At 38.6% G+C, this 18309-nt stretch overlaps 1 protein-coding gene across 3 annotated transcripts in view; it reads left to right on the top strand.

The window, feature by feature from the left end:
• ARHGAP21 (Rho GTPase activating protein 21) overlaps nt 1-18309 on the top strand; it is a 129118-nt gene that overhangs the window by 65970 nt on the left and 44839 nt on the right. For all 3 annotated transcript variants that reach the window (XM_069547472.1, XM_069547470.1, XM_069547471.1), the window contains exon 5: nt 17715-17807. In XM_069547472.1, coding sequence (XP_069403573.1) covers nt 17715-17807 — 93 coding nt within the window. The remainder of the gene's footprint in view (nt 1-17714; nt 17808-18309) is intronic.

The raw sequence follows: 18309 nt of genomic DNA, 5'->3' as shown, positions 1-18309 counted from the left end.
CTTTATTATTTTCCAAATACTTTATTGTTTTGTCATTGATAATTAAACCTACAATTCACCTGTAATTGGTTATTTTTACACATAGTATAGGATCAAGGTAAATTTTTTCCCATTATGGATATGAATTGGCCTGGCAATATTCAGTGAAAAATCTGTACTTTTTCTACTGCTCAGTAATACCACCTGCTCACACAGTGTCTCTATATGTTTTGGTTGGTTTCTGGACCTTATTCTATTCCAGGGATTGACATATGGCTCATTTTTTGTACAGCTTCCAAACTAAGAATAGTTGTATATTTTTAAAAGGTTGTTTAAAAAAAGAATATGAGACAGAGACTGTATGAATCCTGCAAAGGCTAAAATATTTAGCATCTGGCCCTTTATAGAAGAGTTTGCCAAACTCTGTTCCATTCCATTGGTCACTTTCTTTGGAGCAAGACTGATCTTAATTACTACAGCTATATAATAAGGGTTACTGTTAGATAGAATAAGTTTTCCAGTTTTGTTTTCAAGTTTGGATTGGCTATTCTTGTCCATCTGCAGTAACACACACACACACACACACACACACACACACACACGAGATATTATGGAAAAACCTGAATGAACTTTTTAGTAAACCCAATACAAATTCTTCTAGAATTTTGATGGGTTTTATATTATTTACAGTAGTTGAATATTTGAAATATTGAATCTTTTAATCTATGAATGTGGTATATCTCTTCCATGAATGAATTTTTAATTTTTCTGCATCTTTTCAGATAATCATTGGACTTTTTTTCTCCTTTAAACTCTTAAAATAGTGAATTATGGGTTTCCTCGGTGGCTCAGATGGTAAAGAATCCACCTGCAGTACAGGAGACCTGGGTTCCATCCCTGGGTCGGGAAGATCCCCTGGAGAAGGGAATGGCGACCCACTCCAATATTCACGCCTGGAAAATCCCATGGACAGAGAAGCCTGGCAGGCTACAGTCCGTGGGTTCACAACATGGACATGACTGAGCAACTAAACATAGCGAATTATATTGATTTATTTTTTAAATGTTAAACTGACTTTGCATTATAGAACTAAACCAAGATTGTTCCTAATGTATGATACTTTTTGTATATTACCAGATTTGGTTTTCTACTTTATTTAGAATTTCTGCAGGTCTGTTCAAGGATAGCTTTCACATGAAGGTGAACTTTGGTCTTTTTGAAATTTGGTGTATCATTTGGGTTCCTTGAGACGCAAACACCAAGACAGAAACAATGGAAAAACACTATTAGGCATGGCACAGGTTGATTGGGGGAAATGCCTGTAGAAAGGGGCAGCAAGGATGGGGAAGACTTAAAATTGTGATACAGGTCTGTCACCTGGGAAAGAAGAGAGAAAAGGAAGGATTTGGTAGGAAGGCAATTATGGCATAGCTCGTAGAAGGCCTGTATCGGGCCAGAGAGGAGTCCCCAAGCCAGCACTGGCCCTTAGGAGAATCCTGCTTTGCGGGGGTAGGGGAGTGGCAAATGTGAACATGATGGTATTTTATTTCTATTTTTATGTTATGTTTATATTATTTACTTATTTATGTATATCACTATATTATTATTTATAATATTTATATATAGTGAATGTATAATAAATATGAATATAAGTATATAAATGTTTTTGAAATATATAAATATAAAATATATTATCTATAAATTTAAAGAGATTTATATATATAATTTGAAACTATGATGTGGCAAACCTAGACAACATGTTAAAAAGCAGAGACATGACTTTGCTGACAAAGGTCCATACAGTCAAAGCTATGGTTTTTCCAGTAGTCATATATGGATATGATAGTTGGATCATGGGGAAGGCTGAGCACTGAAGAATTGATGCTTTTGAATTGTGGTGCTGGAGAAGACTCTAGAGAGTCCCTTGGACAGCAAAGAGATCAAACCAGTCAATCCTAAGGGAAATAACCCTGAATACTCATTGGAAGGACTGTTGCTGAAGCTGAAGCGACCAATACTTTGGTCACCTGACTATTCGACTCTTTGGAAAAGACCCTGAGGCTGGGGAAGATGGAAGGCAAAAGGAGAAGGGGGCAGCAGAGGATGAAATGGTTAGATAGTATCACTGACTCAATGGATATGAATTTGAGCTAACTCCGGGAGATCGTAAAGGACTGGGAAGCCTGGTGTGCTGCAGTCCATGGGATCACAGAGTCGGACACAACTTAGCAACTGAACAACAACACAATGTGTGTGGTTTTTTTTTTAAGATTGAAAGAGCTTGTAACTTTTTGTTAAAGGGCAAACTTGATAGCTTTCCATATGTTCAATAGTTTTCAAGTGTTTGAAAGGATATTTTGCACAAGGGGGAGTAGATGCCATGTCTGATCACAGATACGGGGATGGTTTCACAGCTAGTGGAAGATGCAGGTAGTCTCTTTCCCTGATTTTCTTATGGAAAATCCCTACTCGTATTTTGGACACAGTTAATCCAAGTGATTGTGGTAAACAAGTAGAGACTTTCTGCTTCCTCATATACCTGTTCCTGAGAGGTAAAGACAAACACAGACCTGACACAGGAAAATAGAAAAATAAGAAGGGAGATTCTGTCTTATCAATAATTGGTCATCAGAAGGTTCAAAGTAAAATTTTCCTACATACTCAGACTAGTCATTATGTTTATTAAGAAAATGTTATTATGTGTTACTTTGAGAACAGAGATCATTAAGGGGAGAAACTGTCATTGAATTTGGAATTTTCACTGAATTTTGAATTCATCATTGAATTTTCAGTGCCTGCTAAGTGCATGACACATAGTAGGACCACAAATACTTGTTGAGTAAATGTGTTGAATAAAGGGGGTGCCACTGCTTTCACATGGCACTATTCCCAAATGACTTTTCCCAAAACTGCAGAAGTTAGCACATTAGTATCTGACCTCACCTGTTGAACTGTTGTCTCTTTTCCCAAAACTGTTCCTTTCTATTTTTCTTTCTCCCATCAGTCTCCCTTTAACACAAAGTCTCAGTGACACTTTTTAAAACCAGGAATCTTATTTCATATAGTTGATAAGTGTATAAGCCGGAACACTAATAGCAAAAATACAGTAATCCAGGACCTTAGTAGGAATTTGTAAAATAAACTGCTACATTGGTCAAGTTCGATGAGAAGTTTAAAAAAAAAAATTGACTTCACTTTAGAAGGTCCCAGGAAACCATTTTTACAATAATCTAAAATGAAGGGAATTTGATTACATTACAAGTAGGTATTGTCAGAAATCCAATTTTTGGAGTAGATTTTAAGGCTTTGTAAGACATTGTATGAAGGTAGTTTGGCAGTCAAGATGATAAATGTAATTTTAAAATCTCTTTAATGGTTCTAAATCCTTTAGGAAATATGAAATCTAGGAGTTCAGAGAACTAATTGGAGATACTGAATAACAGAGCTATAAAGGTGAAAGTCCAGGGAAGCACATGTTTGGAGTATTAATGTTCCAAACTGTCCTGGAAATCACTTCTCTAAAGAAAATATTGTTCCAGAGATTACCTGTAACTAGGTGATCCTGAACTGTCTTTTCTTAGTTGCTCTGTAACTTAAGACCTTGATCACAGACACAGCCAGATAAAGCCTTTTTTTTTTTCCAGTTAGTCTGTACTCAAAATATGATTCATAGATCCAGTTAATAATAAAAAGTGAATTTTTTTTTTTTCGGCCATGCCATGTAGGATGCAGGATCTCAGTTTCCCAACCAGAGATAGAATCTGTGCCCCCTGCATTGGGAGCATGAAGTCTTAACCACCGGACCCCCAGGGAAGGTCCCCCAAAGTGAATTCTAATAATGATTCTTCAACTGCTTTCAGAGTTTTAACAGTAACTTCATCTCCGGCGTGGAACTGCAATAGAAATATTTTGCGTATGAATGCTAAATGCATTAAGTCTAGAAATATCCTTCCTGTTGTTTATTCGTTCTCTTAGCTGATATTTGTTGAGTCATTGCCATGAGCCAGTCACTAAACTAATTGCTGGGAAGGGAGCAATATGGCCTCTAGTCTCACTTCCTTTAGCTAGTGATTCAGATGTCACCTGCTAGAGAGGACTTCCCTGCCCATTTCCTAAAAATAGCATTCCCACCCCGCCTCTCCCTCTCCTTCCCTTCTCACCCTGCTCATTTCTCTCCTTCACACCTTTCACCATCCCTCCTGCTACTTTTTTCTCAGACGTTTTTCTGCCTCAGTTGGATTGTCGAGTGGAAAGATTATTATTATTTTTTAAATGTTAAAAGTAATTGGTTTGTATGTATTTATGGCCACATAGCATGTAGCATGTTAGTTCCCTGACCAGGAATTGGGAACTCAGAGCCCTAACCACTGGACTGCCAGGGAATTCCAACTTTATTTTATTTTTAATCTTTTTTAGATCTTACAGTTCAGTGAGCTTCTATTTATTTATTTATTTTGGTCACCTTGCCCTGCATGTGGGATCTTAGTTCCCTGGCCAGGAATCAAACCCACATCCCTTGCCTTGGAAACACAGAGTGTTAACCATCGGACCACCAGCAAAGTCCTCCCAATTTTGCTTTGTCTATTACTTTTTTCTTTAAACCCAGAACAGTTCCTGGCCTATATACATTTAATAACTCTTTATATAGGATGGTAGAAGATGAAGGTGTAAAAAAGAGAAGTCTGCACAGCTGTGGCAGGGTCTGAGCGCAGAGAGTCGTCTAACCACCAGGGAAGGGTTTCTTAGATAGGGTGTGCTTTGTGCTGAACAGGATTTTATCAGGTCTCAAACCAGCATTTGAGAACAAATTTCAGAGGTATTTAGAAATTGTGTTTGCCCAACTTTGGTGGTAGGACTTGGGGGTAGAATGTATGTTACCAGTTAAAGATGAATTGTGATTTTTGCTTGGTTTTTCTGATATGAGTGAGTGGATGGATGGAGGTACCATTGATTGAGGGATGCAGAAGGGAAACACCCTCCTCCTCCTTCCCCGGGGAAAAAGTTTAGTTTGGGGTAAGTTAGAGCTTCTTGATGAGGGTGAAAGAGGAGAGTGAAAAAGCTGGTTTACAACTCAACATTCAAACATGAAGATCTTGGCATCCAGTCCTGTCACTTCATGGGAAATAATTGGGGGAAAAGTGGAAACAGTGACAGATTTTCTTTTTTTGAGCTCCAAAATCACTGCAGATGGTGACTGCAGCCATGAAATTAAAAGATGCTTGCACCTTGGAAGGAAAGCTTTGACAAAGCTAGATAGCATATTAAAAAGCAGAGACACCACTTTGCCGACAAAATTACATATAGTCAAAGCTATGGTTTTTCCAGTAGTCATGTACGAATGTGAGAGTTGGACCATAAAGAAAGCTGAGTGCTGAAGAATTGATGCTTTTGAATTGTGGTGCTGGAGGAGACTCTGGAGAGTCCCTTGGACAGCAAGATTAAACCAGTCCATCCTAAAGGAAATCAACCCTGAATATTCATTGGAAGGACTGATGCTGAAGCTGAAGCTCCAATACTTTGGTCACCTGATGCAAAGAGCCAACTCACTGGAAAGACCCTGATGCTGGGAAAGACTGAGGACAGGAGGAGAAGGGGGTGACAGATGATGAGAAGGTTGAATGGCATCACTGACTCGATGGACGTGAGTTTGAGCAAGTTCTGGGAGACAGTGAAGGAAAGAGAAGCCTGGTATGCTGAGGTCCATGGGGTTGCAAAGAGTTGGACACCACTTAGTGACTACATCAACAACAATATTTCTAATGCCTGTAGAATGTTCAGTACCTAGCTGAAGTTTTGGAAGTGGAGCTCATAAGGAGAGGTGAGAGCTGCAGATAAATTTGGAAGCCATCATTCTGTATGCTACAGTTAAGCACTAGTCACAAATACAGTCAGAGATGATGACATCCAGCATGAAGGTAGACCCCAAGGGAAGGCAGCATCTTAGAGCTGGTCAGAGAAAGAAGAGTCAGAAAGGAAGTCTGGTAATAAATTTTGTAAGGTATAAGGACAACCAGGAGGAGTTGATGGCTTGCTAATTAAGAGAGGATCATATTCGGGGAGGGTGGGTAACTTGTCATCCATCCTAGAAGATTCTTTAGGATGTAGACTAAAAAGATACCGTTGGATCTGACCTGACTGACAAGTAGCAGATTGGTAAAGTTACTGAGAACCGTTTGAGGGCAGTGAGCAGAGGGAATCAGGCATGTCAGTGGGCTGTGATGTGAATTAGATCAGGGAATGGGTGGGAGGTGGGGGTGGGCGTGCTGTCCCCCAGAGATTCTTGTCAATGTCTGAGAAACTGGATTAGAAGTGAAGAAATGAAGGTAGGTGTGAATGTAGACTATTCTTTAAGAAGTAAGAAAATGAAGGGATGGAGAATGAGAGGTGGTAGCTATGTGGCAGAGTGGGGAGAAGTTCCGTTGTTTTTTTTTACATTTGGAAAGCTTTTGTGTGTTACGAGATCTGGAGAGAAGAAGAAAGAGATTGGTTTTACAGTTGAGAAGAGGCCATTTGGGGAGCCGAGTCCTGAAGAATGCTGGTAACTAAATCCTCAGCTGAGGTAGAACAAGGGGAAGTAAGGGTGTTTTTGTCGTTCAGTCACTCAGTTGTGTCCGACTCTTGGCAACCCCATGGACTGTAGCTTGCCAGGCTCCTCTGTCCTTGGGATTTTCCAGGCAAGAATATTGGAGTGGGTTGCCATTTCCTTCTCCAGTGGATCCTTCCAACCCAGGGATGGAACCCTCATCTCTTGCATTGGCAATCAGGTTCTTTACCACTGAGCCACCAGGGAAGCGGAGGTATGGGTAGGAAAAGATTTTTTAAAAGAAAAAAAAGAGGATACAGTAGTTGAGATAGAGTGAAGTAAGAGGTACAGTTATCTAAACAGTGTGAGGAATCAAGATGGCAGAGCAAGTCCTCAAAGGTTATGAGAAGCTTGATATGGCAACCTCAAGGGAAAGGGAATTAAAATATTCAATACAAGCAAGAGACTCTAGTCAGTAGTGTCAAACACTTAGCTCAACTGGGAAACTCTAAATCAGTGGGTTACACAGTTTGACTCAGTGACATCGCACCAAGAACGAGAGCAGAGGGAGGGTCTGGTTGGAATTGTCCATAGCTGGACGTGGGCAAGTGGAGTGCTTTGGAAGGTCAAGGGGGAGAGGAAGTTGAGGTTGCGGGTGAGTTTGGTTGTAATACTGATCTGTGGGTAAACATGAGAAAGTGATTTCTCATAATCACTTTGGAGATTAAAATACAGTTCATGGGAGATTAAAATACACTTTAGGAGACTGGATAGTCTTGAAGACTAGAGAGGACTGAGGTTTTGAAGAAAGATGGGCAGGTTTTATCAGTTACGTGGTCAGGCAGTGGTATGGTCAGGGATGGAAAGATAGTCGCCTGTGGTCAGTGCAGTGTGGCACATTTTTCTGGGTTTGCAGAGAACTTAAAATCCAGTACAACTGGAATAACAGGACTGTGAATCCACATGCGATACATACTTTGTGAAATTCCTGAAGCTTCAGAGAAGGAAAAAAACGATGTTGCAGACACTTCAAATACTCCAGAAGACAGATCCCAGGACTGTTTTGTTTGTCGCAGAGTAATCAGCTCCTGGCAAGTTGTCTGTTGTCCGGGCTCAGTAAATATTTGTTGAATGAATAACACCCTCCAGAGTATTTGACTGGGAGATTTATAATGCCGGAAAATTATGGCTCGCAACTGACACCTAGTGGTGGTATACTCAAATTACTAATAAGTGACCGTTTTCTTTCTTATTTCAGAGAAATCGTACAGATCAGTTGCAGTAACAGTAATAGCTTTGTTCCTGAAACAAGTCTCTGAGTTGATTTTGGGCAGTCTTGCTATTGGCATTTACCAGGACTTTAATTTGAAACAATCAGCAGTAATATTTACAGAACGTGCACTGTATGCCAGACACTGTTCTGTGTGCCAGAGATTTTCATGTGGTGTATATTCTCTTGTATATAGGACATCACTGAATTTGAATACATAGATAGAGCATTCCACTCGTTCCAGAACTTAATTTTAGGGTGTTTTTTTTTTTTTTGGGTGTGATTTTACATGTGAGACCTTTCTAAATTTGTTTCATAGCTTTTGGTGCTAACATTTCTGTGTCATGAAATACCTTGCCTTAATGTTAGGCTTTTAGGGAGATTGAGGTAAGGAAGTCTCGGGTTTGTTGTCAGTTTATATGATACACGTTGTGCAAGATAACTATATAGTATGGAGAACTGTGTCAGATTGTATCTTTCCTTCATTGTTCAGTCACTAAATCGTGTCCGACTCTTTGTGACCCCCATGAACTGCAGAACACCTGGCTTCCCTGTCCTTCACTGTCTCCCGGGCTTTGCTCAAACTCATGTCCATTGAGTCAGTGATGCCATCCAACTATTTTGTCCTCTGTCACCCCCTTCTCCTCCTGCCCTCAATCTTTCACAGCATCAGAATCTTTTCCAATGAGTGGGCTCTTCGCATCAGGTGGCCAATGAATTGTAGCTTCAGCGTCAGCATCAGTCCTTCCAATGAATATTCAGGATTGATTTCCTTTAGGATTGACTGGTTTGATCTCCTTGCTGTCCAAGGGACTCTCAAGATTCTTCTCCAGCACCAGAGTTTGAAAGCATCAGTTCTTCAGTGCTCAGCCTTCTTTATAGTCCAACTCTCACATCTGTATATGACTACTGAAAAAACCATAGCTTTAGCTATATGGATCTTTGTTAACAAAGTGATGTCTGTGCTTTTTACTATGCTGTCTAAGTTTGTCATAGCTTTGCTTCCAAGGAGCAGGAAGTAAAGTTCTGATATGTTAGTAATCATGCTGACATATTTAAAGTATTTATGAATGAATTGACATGATACCTAGGATTTGCACTAAAATACTTTAGGAAGAAAATTTGAGTGTAAATGAAACAAGATGACAGATTTTGAATAATTATTTAAATTATGTTCATGGCCAGAGGTTATTCTACTGTTTTTCTCTACTTTTGTAAATTCTAGACATTTTCCACACTAAAAAGTAAACAAAAAAATCAGACTGGTGTGGGTAGAAAGAAAGTGTGTTATGATTAAGTTAGAATATGATCTGTATATTAATATTTAGCAGATTTTCTTGCTTTGCTTTGTTCCATTTGATGTTGTTTGAAGATGAGATTGAATCGCAAGTGTGTGTTTGCTTATAATGGATGAAATGTGATTGAGACCTGACAGGTGGCACATTGTCTAGAGACTATTGGTATTTGGACTTTAAAGCTCATAAGGTTTGTTGGACAACAGATTGGAGGCCTGGGAGATATAATTTAACATACTAGGCATCACTGTGGAAATGAGAGTTGTCTTAAGTGGAAGTTTGGAAACACTTAGGTTTAGAAAGCTGGAATGCGATTTTTTTTTTTTTCTCTCAGTGCTTCTGCCTTTACAGGGAAGAGAAGAGAAGAGAAAAGGACCCAGTAATCTGCCATGACCGTCCTCTTGCATTGGATTCTACTTAATTTTCATATAAGATTTATATTCATCATTGATACATGTGGATTTTTGATGTTAAACAGTCTGTTAGGCTCTAAAAGTGTTTTGCATGCCATTAGCGAACCAGACCCCTAAAATGAAAATTAGAAGCCTGTTTTCTTCTCTTTTTTAGAAGTCTGTTCTCAACAATTTAAAAGGAGCTATAAAATATTTCAGGCAAACAGAAAAATAAAGGGGAAATGTAACTTGCAAATGCTTACTACCTATGTCATCCTAATATTTCAGCACCACCTCATTCCTCTCTGTCTTTCTCTAAGACATAGATTATTACAAATATGACTAAGGCCTTTCTATACAGTTTCTTTTCTATTCTCGTCCCCCCAGATGTAATTACTAGTCTGAATTTTGTATTTATCACTTCTGCCTTAGTAGAGCCATATTCCTAAACTTAGGCTTAGTAAGTGCTTCCCCACGCCCTGGGTTTGTTTTTTTCTTTCTTCGCCTGTAGCGATCTACAGCCCAGCAAAGCGAAACAAAGATCATTTTTCATTATTCACATTTAACTTTGATATAGCTGTCTCAGTCTACAGGGTTTCAATTATTAGGGGTCTGAAAAATAGATTTTAATTTCAATGAGCTATTTAATTGATTTTCTTTAAATAATTAATGCCTGGAGCCTTAGCATTCCATTATGTGACCTCTTTAGCTTTCTGCCTTTGTGGAGAGCACATGCCTTCTAAGGCTTATCTAACTTTCATATTAAGCCCAGTTTAATCTCAACAGCCTTTTCTTGTGTAGAGATAGAAAGAGCATTTCTTTGTTTTTGTCTCTCTCTCTCTTTTTTTAATAGCAAAGAAATAGATAAAAAAGAACTTAAATCCGTCATTATGAAAACAGATTTGTTTTCATTTAAAAAGTTGTTTGATAGCATGTTTGTGAACTCTGAGAGAGAAGGAAAATTCAAAAAAAAATCTCAATCTGAGTAATTGCCATTGTTTTCTGCTGCTTTGCTTTTGGTTGAAATGTAAGATGGTATTTCTTTGTTTAAAGAATTTTTTTAATTTTAACTGCTAAGAAATACATTTCTCTTGTCCCTGTAGGGAACAGAGAACTATAGGATTCCCTGATCTATCCCTCTGTGTGTCTTCACTATAGGCTCTTGTTTGTCACTGGTTTAGTTCAAAATCTGTTGCTTCAGAAAATAATCAGTTTGCTTTAGTCTGCTTGCTCTGTGTACTTCATATTTCAAATTTTGAAACAATTTAAATCCAATTGTTTTAGGTTTTAGCGTTCTCCAGAGAAGAGGGTCATTAGAGCTTCTGGCTTTTAGACACAATCTCTTTAATACACTGGGCTTCCTAGATGCCTCAGTGGTAAAGAAACCTCCTGCCAGTGCGGGAGATGCTGAAGTCATGGATTCGATCCCTGGGTCGGGAAGATCCCCTGGAGAAGGAAATGGCAACCCACGCCAGTATCCTTGCCTGGAGAATTCTGTGGACAGAGGAACCTGGAGGGCTACAATCCTTGTGATCCCAAAGAGTCAGATGTGGCTGAATGACTGCGCGCACACACACTCTTTAAGGCAGATTTGTAGTTTGTGTCAGAGTTACTGGAAATGTTTTAGTGCCGTCTCCCTTCTTTATTTCGTTGTTCTTTGGTTTCTGCTCTTCAGCTTCCCTCTGCTATGACGGTTAAGTTTGTATCGTTCCCCTCTAGACCAGTATTTAATCATGCCCTGACCCTGTGACAGTGCTGTGTCCCTGGCCTCATTCACCCCTGCTCTCTACGTAAACCTAAAGGGTTATCATCAGACTTAGCATAGTAGTAACTTTCCTTAAAAACCTACTTGTATGAAGCATTATGTAAATATGTTAATGGATTCTCTCTTCTAATCCTTATAACAACCTTGCCAGGTGAAAATAAATAAATGATCATCATTCTCATTTTCCCATGAGTTAACCAGGGCACCAACAGATCATTTGTTTAAAACCCCTTGAGGATGGGATTGCCAGATAAAAACATAGGATGCTGAATTACATTTGAATTTCTGATAGACAATAATTTTTGCAAAATCCAGTAACCCTTCTTGGAAAGTACGTGGTAGAGCTGGGATTTTAAACCCTGTAATCCGGTCATAGGTCTCAAGCTGTTGACTGCTGCATTGTATGGGATATGGAGAGTAAAAATCATGCCCACCTGAATGCTCATTCAGTGTTTGGATGGCAGCTACCACCTATTCATTGTTGCTTCTCTTAGTTGTTCCCCCCCCCCCCCAACTAATCATATTTACTGAAATGTAAAAGTATTTGCATTCTTTCTGATTTCAAAGTGTCACTTTCACCTTCAAGTAACTTCATATATGCTTTTTACATCTTCTTATCTAAGTCGTTACTAATTGTATGTTAAGTGGCAAAATAGAATAAAATGGGCCTTTCCTGGAGTACATGCCCATTTTAGCCATTCTTATTCACATAAGATCACCACCATGTTCTTCCTTTTCTCAAAGACAGAAAGATTTAGTTACATGTGTGTGCTAAAAAGACACATTTCCCTTTTCTTCTGCTAAGGAAGTGACGCTTAAATAAGGTCTTTAGAAAACTAAGAAATTATAAACTACGCATGCAGAATTGAAAGAGACGTTTTACTGAGAATGGCCAAGGAAGCCACTGACTCCGCCAAATGATCCTACAGGGAAGTAAGGGGTGAATTTTCCTGATGAAGCACCACAGGGTTGGACTTTTAGTTTTGCATGTCTAGAAACTGATTGTAAAAAACCAAAGGCATAGGAGATTGAACAACACAGACTTTAAATCTGATGCTGGTGATTTCCAGCTCTAGTGGAATTGCAGAGAGCATATATTAAAAAGAAGACACTCTTAAAATTAACGAACTATGTGTTTAACATAAGACTTAAAGTCAAGGCATATAGAAATTGAAGAGAGGGATCTTTCTTAGTAAACCTGTCTGTAATTAATGGATGCCTCTGGGAAGATTTTCTATTGTCCGGAAGAAATTGGATAACATCTACAGTAGTGATAGCAAGTCAGAATTCTGTAGAGAGTCTAGAAAGGAAAGTGAACAAGAAGGATCAGAGTACAACTCTCAGCAGGTAAAATAGTGTTTGCTGTAAGGCCGGCCCTTCTTTTACTGTACTCCATCTTCATGTATTTTCAGGCACGGTATATTGAAGGATTGGTCGATATGTGGCAAAGTCGCTCTGAACTTATAGTGGTGGTCATTGCCAAGTTATTGTTTCCTTTATAGAAATTAAAACCAAATTACTTTGAACTGCATTTATTCTGTGTAAGTGAAAGTAATTAACCTCCAATTAAAATAAATAAATTTATATTTAAAAAAAGAAAGTTCCTATGAGAACTTTCAGAAGTCACTATATTGCTATATAGCCAGCTTTTTACTATTTTGTAGAAGTCATTAATAGTCATTTATATTTTTGTGTTTTTTTTAAATGTAGGTATGATATAATCACCTTTGGGACATGGTGGACTGCAAGTCATTAATAAAAAGAAAAATATGTCCTTTCTTTTATTATATAAATCTTTTCATGAAGCAATGACTTGATACAGCAAAACTTATTAAACCTTCAAATCTCTAGCCAAGTAAAAAGTAAATGGTTTTCTTTAAACACCCACTGCTGTGAATGTTGAGTTGGCTACATAAGGACCTAGCCTGATTACCAACTTGTTTGGAATTAAGTGTTTGCATTTTAAGTGACTTAAATTGAAAAGAATTTTTTTTTTCCTGTTCAAACTAGTTGTAAGAGAAAGCTTGATCTAAGATTTAAATAAGAAATTTGTTCATTTATTGAGCAATGATTTATCGAATGTCCATTCTGTGCCAGGCATTGTTAGGTCTCTGAGCATCAGTGAATGTGACAAAAATCCCTGCTCTTCATTTTAGTTGAAAAGACAAACAAGCAATGTGTAAACGAATAAATGTGTAATTGTAAGTAGTGGATGACCAGTTCTGTGAAGTAAAAGCTTGGCACATACAGAAAAATTTTCCAAACTCTGTATTATAATTTTCAGAGTACAGCAAATGCCCTGTCTGTCTGTCTGTATTCCACAATTAACATGTTTAAGATATATTTGCTTTATCTGTCCATCCATATGTGTGTCTGAGTGTCTGGCTATTTAGGTTTATTTTTTTCCTTCAAATCATTTGAAAATTATGTTGCAGATATCTTTCTCATTATAATAATGGAAATGTAACAATATAATAATAAAATATGATAATTGATGATTACTAATACTTCATCCCTAAGTATTTCAACAAACATCTCTTCAGAATGAGAACATTCTTCCTTATAGTAGAGAGTTAACTAGCATTTAGTTCTCTTACTTCCTTCAGTTGGGGTTGTCATAGCTAATGAAAAGTGACCAAAGGATTTAGACTATTTTCAGGTCATCTAAACATAGAGAGTTTATAGAGTTTCCTTGGGAAGAGATCTGATAAATAGAAACAGTTTTAAAAATTGAATGATAGCTACTTTGCAGGTGTATTTTTATGACTTTTCGAGTTTTTAATTCTTGAAAACATGGAACTAGTCTTCATCTAAACACGGTGAATGGAAATGCACATTTACTGAGAAATTGCTCCAGTTATAAGCTATGCTAGGCTTCCCTGGTGGCTCAGATGGTAAAGCGTCTGACTACAATGCGGGAGACCCGGATTTGATCCCTGGGTCAGAAGGATCCTCTGGAGAAGGAAATGGCAACCCACTCCAGTACTCTTGCCTGGAAAATCCTATGGACGGAGGAGCCTGATAGGCTTCAGTCTACGGGGTCGCAGAGAGTCAGACACGACTGAGCGACTTCACTTCACTTTTAAGCTATGCTGAGCACATTTATATGCTATCTTTTGAATCCTAGAAACTTTTCAAGAATGTTAAAACATATCTCTGTGCTATGAAAGAAAGAGTAATCATTTCTTTAAGTAAAAAGGTTTATTTAATTACAGCTGGACTATCTGGTGGCAAAGCAAGGAATTTGGATACCTGTCTTCTGTGGAAAAGCACAAGCAGTTTCCACTGTGTCTTGTTGCATTTTAAGGAGAGTTAGCATTCTCTACTTTTAGAGGCTTTCTTTCCAAATAAATAGCTAAATATGTAAGCGGAGTTGATGATAGATGTTGCTTTATTTGTTTCTTTTTTTTGAGTCACTTTTGTGGTTCAGTTCATTTCAAGCCGCTCAGTGGTGTCCAGCTTTTTGCGACCCCATGGACCGCAGCACGCCAGGCCTCCCTGTCCATTGCCAGCTCCCAGAGTTTACTCAAACTCATGTGCATTGAGTCGATGATGCCATCCAGCCATCTCATCCTCTGCCGTCGCCTTCTCCTCCTGACTTCAATCTTTCTCAGCATCACGGTCTTTTCAAATGAGTCAGTTCTTCTCATCAGATGGCCAAAGTATTGGAGTTTTAGCTTCAGCATCAGTCCTTCCAGTGAACACTCAGGACTGATCTCCTTTGGAATGGACTGGTTGGCTCTCCTTGCAAAGAGCTCCAAGGGATTCTCAAGAGTCTTCTCCAACACCACAGTTCAAAAACATCAATTCTTTGGCTCTCAGCTTTCTTTATAGTCCAACTCTCATATCCATGCATGACTACTGGAAAAACCATAGCTTTGACTAGATGGACCTTTGTTGGCAAAGTAATGTCTCTGCTTTTTAATATGCTGTCTAGGTTGGTCATAACTTTTCTTCCAAGGAGCAAGCGTCTTTTAATCACCATCTGCAGTGATTTTGGAGCCCCCCCAAAATAAAGTCTGTCACTGTTTCCATTGGTTCCCATCACTATGAAGTGATGGGACCAGATACCATGATCTTAGTTTTCTTAATGTTGAGTTTTAAGTCAACTTTTACTCTCCTCTTTCACTTTCAATAAGAGGCTCTTTAGTTCTTCTTCGCTTTCTGCCATAAGGGTGGTGTCATCTGCATATCTGAGGTTGTTGATATTTCTCCTGGCAATCTTGATTCCAGCTGGTGCTTCATCCAGCCCAGCATTTGTCATGATATACTCTGCATATAAGTTAAATTAGCAGGTTGACAATATATAGCCTTGACGTACTCCTTTCCCTATTTGGAACCAGTCTATTGTTCCATGTCTAGTTCTAACTGTTGCTTCCTGAACTGCATACAGATTTCTCAAGAGGCAGGTCAGGTGGTCTGGTATTCCCATGTCTTTAAGAATTTTCCAGAGTTTGTTGTGGTCCACACAGTCAAAGGCTTTGGCGTAGTCAACAAAGCAGATGTTTTTCTGGAATTCTCGATGATCCAGCGGATGTTGGCAATTTGATCTCTGGTTCCTCTGCCTTTTCTAAATCCAGCTTGAACATCTGGAGGTTCACGATTCATGTACTGTTGAAGCTTGGCTTGGAAAATTTTGAGCATTACTTTACTAGTGTGTGAAATGAGTGCAATTGTGCAGTAGTTTGAGCATTCTTTGGCATTGCCTTTCTTTGGGATTGGGATGAAAACTGACCTTTTCCAGTCCTGTGGCCACTGCTGAGTTTTCCAAATTTGCTTGCATATTGAATGCAGCACTTTCACAGCATCATCTTTCAGGATTTGAAATAGTTCCACTGGAATTCCATCACCTCCACTAGCTTTGTTCATAATGATGCTTCCTAAGGCCCACTTGACTTTGCATTACAGGATGTCCAGCTCTAGGTTGGTGCTCACACCATCATGATTATCTGGGTCATGAAGATCTTTTTTTGTATAGTTCTTCTGTGTATTCTTGCCACCTCTTCTTAATATCTTCTGCTTCTGTTAGGTCCATACCATTTCTGTCTTTTATTGTGCCCATCTTTGTATGAAATGTTCCCTTGGTATCTCTTATTTTCTTGAAGAGATTCTAGTCTTTCCCATTCTATTGTTTTCCTCTTTCTTTGCGTTGATCTCTGAGGAAGGCTTTCTTCTCTCTCCTTGATAGTCTTTGGAACTCTGCATTCAAATAGGTGTATCTTTCCTTTTCTCCTTTGCCTTTTGCTTCTCTTTTTACAGCTATTTGTAAGGCCTCCTTAGACAACCATTTCGCCTTTTTACATTTCTTTTCCTTGGGGATGGTCTTGATCCCTGCATCCTGTACAATGTATAAAAATTCATATAAAAAAAGTTTTATATGACAATTATGGATTCTTTATATTTGACACTCAATCAAATTCTGCCCAGCATTGCAGTCTAACAAAATGGATTAAATTTATCCCATACATGTATAAGCATTATTTTCTCAGTTACATTCTTTTTAAGGAGTCAGGGCTGTGTGTTCTGTTTTAGTTTCTGATTCAGTAGATCTGAACAGACTTCCTGGGTTTGTCAATACTGCCAGTCTGGGGACCACACTCTGAGTATCTACCTGTTTGTCCCCTCTCAGTACTTGCCTTCGTACTTATCACTTACTTTAAACGTTCTCTCATCCATGACTCCTTTTTTTTTTACTTCTGTGTATTGAAACTGTCAGTTGTTCTCAAATGTTAGTGTGTAGGTGAATCACCAGGGAAAATTGTGGACAAAGCAGATTTCTGACTGGACTCCAAACATTGATTTTTAGCAAGTCCCTGAGCTGGTCTGTGGATAGCAGTTGGTGAAGTCCTGACTTTCCCATTTGATCACCTGCTCCTCATCACCATGACTGTCTGTTGTGTTTGTCTCTGTTTTTTAATACTGTTGTATCGTTCTTCATTCATATGTCTGTCTCCCTCCCGCATCCCTAAAGGGAAAGAACTGTTTTACTTAGCATTATGACTTCAGTGCTTAATACCATGCAGTATCAAAAAGCAGTAGACTTGATAAAAGTAAATTACTGAACAAATGGAAAAAGAAAAAAGGCAGTAGACTTGAGTACCACCTGTATAATTTAGCTCTGTGATCTTGGAGAACTTACTTAATCTCCCTGAGCCTCCGTGTCCACTTTTGTTCCATGGTAATATTTACTCACTATGGAAATTAGCTCTCAGGCTGGTAGTATTTAGTGTAGTAATTTACATACAGAATGTTCCCAATAAATGGAAACCATTGCTACTGTGGCGGTTGTGTTATGAAAGAAGCAAAATAAATGTTTGAGTTTGTGAAATACTCTTAATAATGACTTCAGCATTCAAATCCAGGATATGTGGTTAACACTTCGTTAAAAGATCTTGGCTTAATTGTCTCAATTAAACATAGTTTCCTGTTTTGCTATTTTATGAAAATATTGTGAAGTGAAACCATGCCTTGGATCTTTTCTCTCCCACAGGAAAACAAAGAAACCGCTTGGAACCCATGGACACCATCTTTGTTAAACAGGTGAAAGAGGGCGGACCTGCTTTTGAAGCTGGATTATGCACAGGTGCTGATATCTAAACAGAGTTTAAATTTCTTACTTTGTTTCTTCCATATTTCATTTTCCATAGTTTTCTTTCTCCTTCTGTATGTTTCTTTCTTCCTCTTCATATTAGTTATTTCTGAGACCTAGTTAGTTATATGCTTCCTGATACCCAAATTGATACATTCTGACAGAAATACAGAGTTGTACACGACTGAGCAACTTAGCCCATGCACACGCAATTTGTGGGCACTTTTGTTGTTGTTCAGTTGCTAAGTGGTGTCTGACTCTTTGCGACCCGTGTACTGCAGCACGCCAGGCTTCTCTTTCCATCACTATTTCCATGAGTTTGCTCAAACTCACATCCATTGAGTCAGTGATGCCATCCAACCATCTCATCCTTCAACCGTTGCCCTTTTCTCTTGCCCTCAGTTTTTCCCAGCATCTTTTCCCAGGGTCTTTTCCAATGAATCAGCTCTTTGCATCACATGGCCAAAGTATTGGAGCTTCAACTTCAGCATCAGTC

Source organism: Ovis canadensis, chromosome 13 (genome assembly GCF_042477335.2).
Source record: "Ovis canadensis isolate MfBH-ARS-UI-01 breed Bighorn chromosome 13, ARS-UI_OviCan_v2, whole genome shotgun sequence".
In the NCBI taxonomy this organism is placed as follows: Eukaryota; Metazoa; Chordata; class Mammalia; order Artiodactyla; family Bovidae; genus Ovis; species Ovis canadensis.
The sequence above is the reverse complement of the archived record's forward strand: the minus strand, read 5'-3'. Positions and strand labels throughout refer to the sequence as shown.